Source organism: Podarcis bocagei, assembly GCF_964188305.1.
Source record: "Podarcis bocagei genome assembly, chromosome: 2".
NCBI lineage: Eukaryota > Metazoa > Chordata > Lepidosauria > Squamata > Lacertidae > Podarcis > Podarcis bocagei.
Window position 1 is genome coordinate 97,010,180 of NC_138126.1, and position 14,636 is coordinate 97,024,815.

A 14,636-nucleotide genomic window follows, 5' to 3' on the forward strand; every position below is an offset into this window, starting at 1 on the left:
AATTGTGGGAACGAGGGTTTCTTCTTTCAGAGGAAAATAAAGGTACAGCAGAGTGCTCTTAAGAGGTAGCCAGGGTGGGAACCTTAATCTTTTGAAAGGGCAAGTTAATCAGGTGCTCTTGTGGAAAGGCTGCTGCAGACAATCCTTTTACCGAGAAATCAGCTTTCTTAAACCCGCCAGCCAATGACAAAGAGAGCCAGCGAAACGTTCCAAATCGGGTTGGGAAATGATGCTCCCTGCCTGGTTGCCCTGTTCTGTTGTGAATGTCCTATGCTTCTATAAACACCAAGTATTGCCTTCATTTTGGGCTGGTGTCTTAAATGCCTCTTACAGAGGAATGGGGGAGGAACATATTTTGGGTGATCTCTCCTCTCCCTTGCAGCCCTCAACCCACTAAATCTGCTCCAGAGGTTTGGGGAGTCTCCAGAGCAGATCTAGGAAGGAGGGGGGAATTTCTGACCAAAGCCTTACCATCAGCTGAGCACCACCATTGGATACAACCCAATATCCTGGGAGAACAGAAGTCTTTTCCTTCTCCATTACTTTACAGCAGGGATGCAGAACCTGTGACCCTCCACCTGTTGTTGGTCTCCAGTCCACATCATCCCTCACCGGCTTGATCAATGGTCAATGATGGAAGTGGGGTCCCAGCTACATCTGAAGTGTCACAGGTTCCTCATCCATGGTCAACTATGACAGCTCCAAAAAGCTACATAGAGCACCCTTTATTCCAGACACTGTAATTCATTAGATTCACCCGTTTCTACCATATATATTTTTCAATCTAGCAAGCCTGGGTCCTTCCTAAACTTGAATTTTTTTATGTACAAGGATACCTCTTGTTTATTCTTTCAAGCTTTGAAATCAACAACTATATCCCCGAAGCATATTTCTCATACATTTTACACCAAATGGCCTGTGTGGGTTTGGGCAGATGTCTAATGAGCTATAATATCTACAGGAAAGCAGCAGCCAAACCAAGCTGGTGCGTCTTACGATTTATTCACATTGCCTATTTTGGCCAATCATTATAGACCTAGCGCTTGCCAAGCTGTGAACTGAGTTGGAGGCATCAAGGAGCATGCATGATTCATGATGTCTATTTTGGGCAAAATCTGCCAGGTTTGGGGCCTGACAATGTCAGACCAAATCCAGGCTCCAAACATCATGTTAGGCTTTCTCCATGAAGTTTTGCTCAACTTGGGATATATGCCTAGCACAATTTGTTGCAGAGAAGGGCCACAGCTCAGTGGCAGGGCATCTGTTTTGCATGCCAAATGCCCCTGGCATCTTCAGGAAGAAGATGTCTGAAACCCTGGGGAACCGCTGTCAGTCAGTGTAGAGAATATTGAGATAGACGGACCAAGGGTCTACATATATGGATATGTAGTTCCCAAGTTTCTATGCAGAGAGATAAACATAGATGCATCATTACTGATAATTAACGGGTGTTCACTTTCCTATCTAATTGCAGGCTAGCAATGTGGCTAATGGGATCTGAAGTAAAAGCCAAACAAAATAATTGCAGCACTAGCAGCTGTGGGTGAGCTGAAAAGGGTGGGCAGGGCTGTTTGAGTGCTGCCATTTCCTGGGATTGTGAGGGTTCGTGCTCCTACGGCCCTCTGAGTGCCCAGGCGGGAGCTTTTGACGCAGCTTCATTGCAGAGGTGATGACCCCCAAACGCCTAGGGAACAATGAGAATGCCATATACGTGCCTGTGCTCAATGTATGACATCTCAGTGTGCCGTTTCTCAATGTGCTTTGCAGAGTGAAAGGGAACCAAGGGACGGCTCAGATGAAGGAGATTAGCCCATTCATTACGACAGGTCCTTGAGCTTAGTGCATAGTCGTGACAAGTGATCGGTACACAGACGTCTTATGCAACCCTCTCAACTATCTTTCTAGGGTCGGAATGTATGTGCTTCTTGGCAAAATAAGAGCCAATAGGAAGTGACAGCAGTGGTAAGGGTAACTCCAAATTTGATCAAATCTGCCCGGTTTGGCTGGTTCAAGTCTTCCTTAATATATAGGCTTATTGCACACTCCATAACCTGTCCGCCTTCTGAGCTGTGAACTCAGCTGAGGGTATCTGTTGATGGCAAAGGCTGCTAGGTTTGGGGTCTTCAGCATGAAACTGATTTCAGCAGCATACTATGGGTTGCATCCAATGAAATCGCCCCGTTAACGTAAGCACTTCTGCCTGTGCAACAGGACTTTTTCTCCCTGCACACATCTCTGTGACCCCCCAACCTTTTCTGGGTTCCCCCCAATCCTCCAGAGCAGATTTTGGGGGTTGGGGGGATGGGAAATACACAGGGAGGGAAAGTCATGATGCATAGGTGGAAGTCCTTGATACAGCCCCATATGCATGCAGCACAAGCTATAATAATAATTTATCCCACATGAACTTTTGCAAAAAATAAAAATAAAAATGGATTAGGTGACAAAAATCTGGAGCCTTTCTGTCTAGCATCAGATGCTGAATCGTAATAGGGATTTTATTTTCACCAGCAAACTACAATATTTCTGAGGCTTTACGTTTTTTAAATGCAGAGTGACTGAATTTAAATTTAACTTTAGCATCAACTTCCATGCAAGGCTTAGGATTTCTCCCCAGCTGTACTGAAAGACCCCAAAGGACAGGATCTGGGAAATTCTTCGGCAACCTACAGGGCTAACTGGATGCTGCAATCTATAAAAGTGCAGAAAGTGCTGCTGGATGCTGATCTTTTCATACACCATTCACGGAGCACAAGAATATAATGATAGAAAAGGCAGGCTTCGTGAATGCAGAATAACATAGCCAATGGGCCTAAATGCTCTTTTTACACAAGGGGAGGTGATTCAAGCAGAAGCACGGACCTTTATCCAACGCACAAATAGAAAGAACAGACTGTCCCTGACTTTAATTATTACGGTCTTTCAAGCCAACACCATATGTGGCACCATGGAGATTGACATCTCTCATTCATAATCATGCCCTAGAAGATTATATGTATCTCTAGATATAGAGATGTACAATCCATATTTATGTGCACAGAATAGGCTCTCATATGCACTCTCAGAATGTACATGCCTAGTAAATTTAACCACAAACTATCTGCATTGGAGTCACTAATTTACAGTAGTTCTACTGGGAAATGTGAGGATGCTTTCTGATTACAAGCCACAAGTTGAGATCTGGGAATTCCTTCATATTTCCTTTTCCCCTAACTTGAAAGCATTAATAAATATGTAATAACAGATTAGCTGCTGACCCACAAATACAGATTTCAATTAAAATTGCCCCCTTGCAGAAGGTTTTCAGTGCTGGTAGCATTTTTGTTTGGGGGGAAAGGAATCAGAAAATGTGTTTCTCAATAATTATTAGGGCCACAAATCATTTGCCTAAACTGCAACCTTCATCAAATATCCCTGCCTATAATTTGCTTTGACATTATGTAATATTTATATTAGGTAACTTACTCCAACTATCAATCAGTTAAAAGCAGGATTAAAACCTCAATCCTACACCTACTGGGTGGAATTCACCTAACCCAGCCCCATCAGAGACGCCCTGCAAAAGGACTTCTGCTTGCGCAATGGGGTCCCTACTCTCCAACCTCCACCCCAGACTGGCTTGGGAGAACCCCAGAAACAGCACAGAAGGGGAAGGAAATCAAGGTCATTCTAACTGGCAAGCTGAAATCCTTGTGCAGACAGGATGCTTGGAAGAGAGCAACTCTGAAATCCACCTGCAGTGTTTAGGATTACAAACTGTGGCCTTGGACACTGCTAACTCAGCTTACGTTCCATACATAATGTGTGTCTATATTGTATTTAAAATTTGCACGGAATCATGAACAAGACTAATAGTAACAAATAATAGTAAAAAGAAAATGGCTATGATTTAATGCAAAGCTGCATGCATGTAAACCCTATTTAACTAGTGCCTGTATTTAGTTACTACCTAGCTGAATGTGACGATTTTGCTAAAACATACAAACCATAATTGGGGTGGGGACACAGTTTCCAGATCAGCAATAAATGAAACACACAGAACTGTGGAGGGGACTGTGCCCTCCAATTACTCTGTGATATTTTTCCTCTTGTAATCATTTAAAGTAACAGCTATTCCAAACAAAAAAACAAAAAACTCTGCTGCTGTAGAAAATAAGTGCATTCCCTTTTCAAATCCTTGGCTGAAGGGCTGTATATAAATTTAATAAATAAAGAAAGCAAATAAAAGCTTTGGCAGTCAGCATCACAGATGTTAGAACCGAAATAACTGATCTTACCTGTGCATTAAGTTTTGTTTCAGGATTCCAATGCGTGGCCCCCTCTGGAGAGAAGACTGAGGTTCTTGCAGAGTTGCTGCCAGAAAGAATAGAGCAGATAGTGTGGGCTGTAGGGACTCCTGGTGCGCTTCCAGCTTTTATTCTGCAGAGACTTCGGGAACTGCAGCTTATATATTTGTTATTTCTAAAGCACGTGATGGTACTCTTAAGACATTTCTAAACCCTCATGTGACAGACACTTGCAAAAGGGCTTGGAGGTGACATGGCAACAAAAGGATCCCCACAGGCTTTATTTTCTTGGCATGGTTTTCTGCTGAGGGATAAAGTGTTTTAGCTGATTGCTAGATACAAAGGGCGTTGTACAAGCCACAGGTGAGTAGTCAGGCGATGGGTGCTGACAGAAAACAGGTGAAGCAGAAACACATTGCATGCTTTTACTGGATCAATAAACTCTACCGTGGCATCTTCCTTGAATGTGAATAAAGCTCCGCCAATATTACTGTAAACGCAATTGCCCTCCTGGATTTGCCCTTGAGCTGAAGCGTCCCATAGCTTAATTCTCCAGAGTTGCCACATCAGCAAATGGTTATACTGTGGAGTTGCTTTTAAAATGGGGGAGGAATCCTTTTCCAAATGTAATGCCCAAATATTGGTATGATTAGGTTAACAAAGGACATCACTCTACCTTTAATAAAGCTTTCCGCCAGCATTCCCAAGCAAACCAGCAGCAAGCCTGTAACTTCCATGATCCCCTCTGGGTCACATTAACAAAATTCAAAAAGGGCATCTCCAGAAAATAAGAACCAGATAGGATAACGTTTTTGCAGATACCAGAAAAACTGCAGCTTCTGGAGCGTCAGCCATAATTGTGTGGAGAATTTACTGTTTGCAGGAGTCCTAGGGACACTGCTTTCCCAAATTCATGTTGCTGTGCATTTCTTCCTCTGCTATTAGATGGTAAGAAGTGAAACACAACCTTCTGCAGAACATTTTAAAGAGGCTACTATTCAATAATAAATAAGCAAAGATGGAAAGAGAACTTAAAAAAAAGGAAACCAGGCTCCAGAGCTTGCTGATGGCATTACACTTTGTTGTAGTTCAATGTGTTTATTGTAAAACACTTATTTGGGTGCTATGGACAAAACCAGAGACAAGGGGTGGGGATTGATCCATTGGGCAAGCAGAAATGCTTGCCATGACAAAACAATCAGAAAAAACGCAACACTTCCATTTCTGATTTTTTTGGCTTACGATAGAGCAGGCGTCATCTACGTCATTTCATGCCCGTGTGATAAACTCTGTATGCAAAGACATCTAGGCCTTTGAATGTACAAATCACGAACAACCACAGTGCAGATGACCACAGTGCCTGAAGACAGACAGGCTGTGTATCTACAGCAGTGAGCAGAAGATAAATGACTGCAGGGAGGACCACAGAAAGAATAAATGCCATGGTGCATCAAAAACAGCAAAACCGGACACCTTCGTCTGCCCCAGCTGCAATAAAACATCTCTCTCCCGTATTGGACTCTTCAGGCAAAGCAAGTGCTGTAACGCTCTAATGGTTTGACTTTATCTTCCACTGTCTCAAGACAGAAAAATGCCAACAACATATTTCAAGAAACAGCAGGATGCTTTAAGCAGCTGTCTCTGTACTTCATGGATTGAGGCTCACTATATTTATTGCAACGTTAGTTTGGACATTATATCAGAAACGTGAAAATGCAATGTTAACATATCTGGGTTTAGCACAATTTACTGTGTGCTTACGATCCTCTCTAGCCAAAGCTATATTGTCAAAGAGTGCCATCTGTTGGGAAACATGAAATACACCAAACTGACATTTTAAGAAACGGAAAGGAATCTTTTCAAAACACATCAAGGAGAAAAACAGAGTGGCATGTGTTTACAGAACATTAGATTCATAGGTATATGGGTGGATGACACTGAGCTTCCCATTCTCTAGAATTCTTTAAAAGCTAGTGGGACTCAGGCGTGTAGAGTTTGTGCCTGGGATTGCAGAGCCTGCTGAGTCATCTTTTTCCACCTCCAGAGCTTTACCCCACCCCTCCTGGAGCTTCACAAAGCATTCTGTCTAGAAGGCAATGCAAAGAGAAAAAAGTATTGGAAAGAGGAACAGAGGAAGCAATTATCAAAACTGCAAGTGTATGTGGGGCTTGAAGGAGGAGGAGCAATCTTGACCTCCCCAGTAAAGAACTGAGAGAAGAGATGCTGGTGACAGCGAGGAGGAGGCTGCCACAAGTGAAGAGTGTGGCTGCCATCTAATAATGCAAGTAAATAGTGGAGAACCTTTGTGGAACAGAGATCATTTTGGCCTTATACTTTACTATTTTTATTTCTGCGTTAGGCTTCATTTGCACTCCAGCTTTGATTTAAGCTGCTAAATTTGTTTTGCTTGTTGTGTTTATGGTGGTACTGTTTTTTTTAATTATTATGTAGTTACTTACTCACATTATTTGTAAGTGTCCTTATTATGGGTTGCATTAATCTGCTCAAAACAGACCCACTCAAATTAATGATTTAAGATGACTCAAGCCCATTATTTCCAACTGGTCTGCCCTGAGTAGAACTTAATTGAATGCAACCCTATGTGTCTTTCTTTTTATTGTTATGACTGTTCATTTGAAATGCTGTAAGCCGCTATGGCTGTGATCTTGATGAGAGCCATGCAAATAAAATGATGATGATGATAAGAGAAACCTGCTTCCTGATGCCAGCATCTCAAGTACCAGTCACCACAGCTGCCATAAAGTCATGTACTGAGTATGTTTTCCTGTTTGCTAACTGGGCAGTCAACAGCACTACATCAAGCAAGGCCTGATGGGACTGCAGACACAACAGCCAGAAAAATCCCAGTTTGGAGAGAATAGCGGGAATAGGAGAAACTGATGCTGTCTAACCCTACTTCCTGTTGCCTGGCCTGTCAGCTTCCTGCTACTGCAGCAGCCCTGCTCCTGTGTACACTACTGATCATGGCAACAACATACCCGACTCCCAAACTATACACTTGGCTGCTCACTTAGCACAGGAATAACTACAAAATGTCTTAATGCAGTCTGACCACCCTCACCTCAGACACAAACATCAACCTGCATACACGCTAAGGCATAGAATCATAAAATTGTAGCGCTAGAAGGGACCACAAAGGTCATATAATCCAAACTCCTGCAATGCAGGAATAGTTTGCCCAAATGGGGCTTGAACCCGTGACCCTGCTCTACCGATTGAGTTATCCTGAGTTCCCCTGGGTCAGATTCCATCTTCTCGTCGTGGGTCTAATCCCCCCACTCAAAGCCTGAGTTTGTTCCCTCACCACCAAATCTCAGAAACCTATGAGTGCCACACAGGTGTCCATCTGGGAGAGAGAAGCAGGCTGCATTCACATCACAGTTTATTCCATTTTCGAGACTCCCCTAATGGTTACGTTCTGCATTATATTTGAGCTTTCATGCTATATTAAAGCTGCTTCTGGAACTGCAGCGGAATATAGTGCAAGTTTAGTGCTCATTTCTTTGTCACTTGCTTCCAGAAAAAAACCTGTTTCCAAGCATTTGAAGGGCATTTTTAAAAAGAGTAACTCCAGGATCATAGGCCTGAGGACACCTCTAGAGTCTGAACAGCACAGAGGAATGCAACATGGGAACATGAGGCAGCAGCTTTGTCCAGTAGAGTGCTATTCCTCGGATGCCACCAAATATGTAAGTTACTGAGCATTTCCCAGGTTTACTCCAAGGGAATATAGATAAGTATCCTGGTCACTTTTCCCCTTCTGTAAACATCATGAATCATTTCCCCTCACTAACTGGCGTGGAAGTCCTTATAAAGTGCTTCCAGTTGGATAACAAAATGTCCACAAGATGGAGCAAGAGTCTTTCATAAGATAAGCAGAAATGTAGGCAGGCAGGTCAAGTTGGGTGCACCTGAGGTTCAGGAACTCCAAATCTGCTTTGGCTAGTAACATATTTGCTTAACGTTTTAGAATAATTTTGTCCAGCCTCTTGTTTCGCTTCCTGATTGTTTGGCCGAAGTGTCTCAAAGGAGGAAAAAATGCTCATAAAACTGTACAATCATGATTCAAACGTTTTGAGAGTTATTTATGAGAACTTGGTTTACAGTAATTCTCTCCTAGGCACCATGAGATTGCAGGATCTGGGTGCAATGAAAATGTGAGATTGATCTTGCCCAGGAAAGCTTCATATGGGTAACAAATAAGGGATAAATAAGGATCTGTCTTATGCTGAGTCACCAATTATAGGACATTGTTCTTCAATGTGTCCCCAGGTGTTGAACCACAATGCCCATCATTCTTGGCAACTGGCTAAGCTGGGAATGATGGAAGTTGTAGTCCAACAACATCTGGTGACCAAAGGTTGAAAAACAGTGATCTAGACCAATCTTCCAAATTATCACAGGTAACACATCAACTAAGCCTCAATATTATCTTGCTGTTTGTACTCTTTAAAAAGAAAAGCCCAGTAACTTGGACAATGGTGGCCTCTCCCTCATTGTGGCTGTGATCCAAGCAGTGGGGAAATTGAAATCAAGTACTTGGCAAGTTAATTAGATAAGAATAGTATGCAGGAGATTTCAGGAGGAAGAAACAGGAATGAGAAATCTCATGTGTGTCTGCATGCCCCCACCCCGTTTAGTAAGTGTTGGCAAAAGGAGAACCTATACATTATGATTAAAGATGGAGAGGTAAAGTATTCTTCTGTATAAGGAACTCAAGTCCCTTCATCCAGCCCAGGATAATTACATTCCACACAGGTACATCAAAATTCCATCAACATGAGTATAAGATTTTCAACATGAGTACAATCTTATGAGATTATGAGACATTATAGAATGCTGCTATAAACATAGAATGTACACCACGAAGCTGAGAGCCTAGGAATTTCCTGAGCTGTGTGTATCCTAGCAACAAAAAACTCCTATCTTCTCTAAAGACTGCCTGTGTACCATACTGTAGGAAACATAGGTTGTCCTCCTAACTTCAGAAATGGATTGCCAAGAGTCTTAAAAATTGTCTTGTACCCCCTTCCCCCATCTATACTGCAATCTTGCTACTGGGCTGAAAGTTTACTAATTTTAAGCATGGCTGTTACTGCCATTCATATACTAAGTGGACTTTGCTTTTTAAAAGGAAGACATAAATGATAAAACACTCAAACACTCATTAGTGTGAGTAATCCCCATTAGCTCTGTTTCTGCAAACAAGAAGTTGCACTGGCCAGATTTGCCACTATGCTCCAACCAGTTCAATTATCTGGCTTTTATTCTCAACCTCCCTCATGAGGACTAGCGCTAGTTTCCTGCTGGTGAGAGGTGTTAACTCCAGCAACTCCCTTGTTGACATCCCTACCTCTAAGCTTCCATGCCATCAACGGACTCCCTTGACTTGTTTTCATCTAAACTGGCAGCGATCTGTGGCCGGAAAGGTTATGTGGGTACAAGATGTTCCCATGCTAGGATCTTTAAGACCTTCCCTAGTGCAGAAACAACACTGTCATTAAGAGTTCACTAGATGGTACCTATTAAGTAAAGAAACAAGTTCCTCTCTTCCTTGCCTCCACGTCTCTAACTAACTCCTGCTGCGTCTGATCCACTTCAACCATTTTCCTCCCCTTCTTCTTCAATTCCCCCTACCTTTGTGGACTACAATCTCTCATCCTGTCTCCTTTTGGCCGTCTCTCTCTTTTCACCACCCTCCTTTTCTTCCCCATCATCTTCTCCTGGTCTCCTTCCCCACCGCCCTTTGTTCCTGCTAGTCCTCCTGCCTCCTCACTTTTGCCATCCTGACTCTACCCGACGATGACAGGAGGCGCAAAAGAATAAGAGCAGAGTGCACACAAAAACCCAAAGGTGGCAAGTCGGATCATCCCTAAATCTGAGCAGCTCAGTCCGGCTGGGCTTCCCTCCCCACCTTGGTGTCGTCTTCACTCTCCCAGGGGTGCCAATGTGAATATTGGGGGGGGGGGGCGCCGCGCATAATCAATCACATGACGTAGCACACGCACCCTATTTGAATGGCAATGTCCATTAACTGGGGGGGGGGAGGCTGGCCCTCTCAAATATTTTATAAGGGGGGGCTCTCCCCCAACCCCCCACTATTTCCGTTTTATCTGTTGACCCTCCCTCCATCTTCAACTCAGGCCCCTTTCTTTGTGGAGGGGTAGACAGTGTCCTGGCCCCCCCCCACACACACACATTTCCTCCCTCCCTCAGCTCCCCACCCACCTCACCTTTCACCCCCCGCTTTCCTCCTTATGTCCCTATACCCTTGCCCTCCTCCAAGCCCTTCCCATCCCCCACGCCCTGATTATTCCCCTCACTCTCGCCCTCCCCCGCCGTTTTTCTCCTCCTCGCTCCCTCACGCGCGTGCCCCTCCCACCGGCGCACTCCGCGCTCTGCCTCGGCCCCGCCCCTCTCCGGCCTCTATTTGGCGGGCGGGGCGGGGCCTAGCCGTTGTAGCCCCGCCCCCGCCGAACGGTGACTGCGCTGTGTGGGCCAAGCGGCCGCCGTTGCTGCTGCTGCTGCCGCCGCCGCCATCCCTTCCTCTTCCTCCTCCTCCTCCTCTTCCCTCCTCCTCGTTTCTTCTTCTCCTTCTCCTCCTCCTCCTCCCCTCCTTCTCCCCCTCCCTTCCTTCTCCCCGCCTCAGCCGGCCAAGCCACCACCATGGCGGAGCCGCCTGCTCCCTCTGCCCCGCCGGCAGCCCCGGCCACGGCCGCCCTCCCCGCCGCCGGCTCCCAGAGGCTGCTCTTCACCCACGACCTGGTGTCCGGCCGCTACCGGGGCTCGGTGCGCTTCGGCCTCGTCCGCGTCATGCACGGCGAGGACTCCGACTCCGAGGACGACGACGGGGGGCGAGGCCCCGGAACAGGAGGAGGCGGCGGCGGCGGAGGGAGCAGTGGCGGCGGCGGCCCCGGGGGAGGCGGAGCGGGCAGCTCGGGGGGCTCCGAGTCCGGGGGCCCCTGCGGCGGGGAGGAGAGCCGAGGGAGCCCCCTCCGCCGCGGCTACGTGCGCGTCCAGTGGTACCCGGAGGGCATTAAGCAGCACGTCAAGGAGACCAAGGTAACCGAGGAGGAGAAGCAGCCGCCGCCGCCGCCCTGGGCCTCGTTTGCATCTCATCTGCATCTCATCTGCATACACGGCGGCGAGGGAGGGAGGGGGATAGTAGCTGGGGAGGGGGGCTCCTTAGGCAGTACTCCTTAGGAGGAATGGCAGGGCCTTCGTGGGGTGTGAGGCTCCAGGCCATGTGGGTGTAGTATCTGGGGTGCCCCCCACCCCGGAAAGTTGGGCATGGCCTCTGACTCGGGGGTTGCGGAAAGGCAGCTCCTGGCCTCGTGTCTCAATCACGCCTTGCAGGGGCCCACCTTGCACCAGTTAAGGATGCGCAGCAGCTTCTGGAGCAAACGGGTTTTCTATTCGTTAGGCCTCCTTTCTCCCACCCATTATGCTCTCTGCACCACAAAGGAAAGAGAGAACCACATTCTTCTCTCTTTGCTCATAGCTCCTGAAAATACTATATTCCGCAATAGTGAATATGTTCCCCAAGAGATACAATCTCAGTTCTGCATGCTCCCGATCTGGGCATCTACCTGCAATTCTGTATTGGGTGGGAATTCAGGTGATCTATTGGAAATCTTCATTCTTGAGCTTAATTGTGGCCTCTCTGACTTCCTGCAGTGATATCTGCTGAGGGTTTCTTGTTCTGGGAACTGCATTAAATTCAGTTTGTTTTTTTTAAGCAGATGATACCGTACAGCTGTAGGATTTCAAATATATGTGGGGATGGATATTGTTTAGGGTGTACAGAAAGCTACCGGGAATAATTACGACTTAATGTGCATTTCATTAGCAATCATTTAGATTAATTTAGGTTTCTGTAATGCTGCTTGCTAAAACATGATGAGGGTATTAATATTGTTCTCCACAGTCTGTTGTTAAACTCTAAACAACTATTTTATACTAATATGGTTGTTTTCAGTTTTTTGCTACACTGTACTAGACATTGCTTTGTGGCATAATCAAAGGGAATGTTCCAAGTGTGAGATGTTGAAGGCCAGGAATTCATTGGGGCAAAAACCCCTGCAACCTCCCCAACCCCCTGTTTACCTAGGAAATGGGTAAATGTTTGTGCTGTGTAACTTACATAATGAGCGCAAAGTTGAGGCCTAAATAAAAAGGCTCCTGTGTATGCCCATGGGGTGCAGACCTGAGTGAGTTCATGACTCTACATTTTCCCTCACAAGTGCATCTGTAAGCTAGTAACTACAGGTTATTTGGAATGTTGACAAGGGCCTTATGTCTAGTGAACTCTAACTACTTCTCAAATTTCATTGAGTGGTGATACATATGAGGCACGAGATTAGCGGGAAAGGGTGGACACAAAAGTAATACCAAGAGGACTTATAAATGAATGTTGCATGGATCGAAAAGCTTGTGATATACTAACAGAGGAACTGCATGCTATGATGGGTGGAGGTACTATAAGCAGTTCTGAGTAGCAGTGTCTTTGATATGGAAATTGTGTGTGCCTCTCAAATGAAGTGGTGCATTAATTTTAAAATCGGCACGTTTTAAGTCACTTTTAGTCTCCCCACCCCCAACCCTGCAACACAGTCCATTAAGTTCATACAGAGCAGAGCAGAGCAGATAACAACGTCACTTGGGGGCAGGGGAGACCTTCAAAGCTACAACCTAAAAGTGAAAGGCTTCTGTTGCTACATAAATGGACACATATCTCAAATACAGTATGAGCTTTCTCCTTTGCAGGAATAAGCTTGGAAGCTTTTTCTTTGTGATTTCTAGGTTCTTCATCAGAATTTTACATTCTATCTAGTTTTCCTTATTTCCACAGTGAGACAGAACTTGGAAATCATGGAATTTGCAAAATAGTAGGTGTAGACCATTACAGAGCCTTTCTAAATTTATATATAGCTCCCATATATTCAGACCCACCCACCCAACACGATACGGTACTAGAAATTCAACTTTACATGGAATTCCACCAGCCTATAAAGCCCATAAGTATGGTGTGGTGATAGGCAAATTGTTAAATGTTAAGTGTTTTATTTTGTTTTTATACATGTTGGAAGCCACCCGGAGTGGCTGGGGAAACTCAGTCAGATGGGTGGGGTATAAATAATAAAATGATGGAGATGCTGATGCTGATTGGGGAGATTCTGGTTCAAATCACCACAAAGCAAAGAACTTCACTGAGTGTTCTTGGCCTGAGCTAAGTTATGGTGATTGTCCTGTTTCAATAGATTAGAATAAAATAGGGGAGGATGAGAACCATAAATTTCACCTTGGTTTTTTTAGAGGATGGGTGGGATATAATGTAATAAATAAATAAGCACTGCCATCCACTACTCAGTATTTATGCCAAAATGTATATTCTTTGAGTGTCAAGTGAGTGAATTTAATTTACATTTTATTTTAGGTTTCAGCTAGCTTAAAATCCATAGGATTACAATTGCATGAGTGAACATCCTGTTTTTTCCATAGATAAGAGGCTTTAAAACTTTGACCAATCCCTTTCTCAGATTCAGACCCACCATGAATTTTTTACTTCTCTCTAAGTAGGTGGAGTGGATCAAAGCTCACCAGCATATCTCACAATGTATACCAACTAGTCAGTAATTTTTGGAGTTTCCTGTCTTTATCACAATAAATAGGTGTCACAGGAAATGTTTCCAGATCTGTGTGTATACTTTCAACCAGGTTTGTACTGCCCCATGCAAGCCAGGTAACTATATAAACAATCATTTCCCATTACACCTTTTTCTCCTCTTCCTCCCCCTCTGGGAATTAGGTGGTGCAGTTTAGGAAGGCATGTCTGAAATAATGGACATAATACATAGGTTGTGGTTCATTGCTTTGTTGTGAAGTGCTGCTGAGCAATTTTGTAAAATTATCTCTCATTAATCCAATCGTAACACTAAAAATAATGCAAAGAGCCCAACCCAATTCTTTCATTTTCATTTGTCTCAAGTCTGTTACGGTGAGGAATACAGATATTGTAAAATAGCAGCTGCATTAGTAGAAACAGAAAAGAGGTGGTACTGTATTGATCCAAATATAAGCCATACCCGCAAATAAGCCACACCTTTAAAAAAATTTGGGGGGGGGGGGAGACAATACCCGAATATAAGCTGCTCCCTTTAAATTCCACAGGCACTCACACCCGTAAATGGCAAATGTAGAAGAAAATCCTGCGGGTGCTATTCCCCCATGCTCCCGGGCTGCTTCCTGGGGTGGGGGGAGCTGTGCCACTTTGCTGGCAGCCTCCCCACCTCCCCCCTTCTTTTTTGGGGGGGAGGCTTGGGAGCTGCA

The 14,636-nt window shown here is 44.8% G+C and overlaps 2 protein-coding genes across 11 annotated transcripts in view; one reads left to right on the forward strand and one right to left on the reverse strand.

The window, feature by feature from the left end:
• The window catches only part of AANAT (aralkylamine N-acetyltransferase), a 28,015-nt gene that overhangs the window by 5,696 nt on the left and 7,683 nt on the right, over positions 1–14,636 (reverse strand). Inside the window, exons 1-3 of one of the 9 annotated variants that reach the window (XM_081185465.1) lie at positions 9,945–10,489; positions 5,109–5,224; positions 4,278–4,353 (exon numbers count right to left, since the gene is read on the reverse strand). The gene's annotated coding sequence lies outside the window, so the exon portion shown is untranslated. The other 8 variants (XM_081185462.1, XM_081185459.1, XM_081185461.1 and 5 more) reach the window with 8 other exon arrangements.
• UBE2O (ubiquitin conjugating enzyme E2 O) overlaps positions 10,774–14,636 on the forward strand; it is a 63,705-nt gene continuing 59,842 nt past the window's right edge. For both annotated transcript variants that reach the window (XM_081185349.1, XM_081185350.1), the window contains exon 1: positions 10,774–11,369. In XM_081185349.1, the coding sequence (XP_081041475.1) occupies positions 10,974–11,369 (396 nt within the window). In that variant the 5' untranslated portion in view covers positions 10,774–10,973. The remainder of the gene's footprint in view (positions 11,370–14,636) is intronic.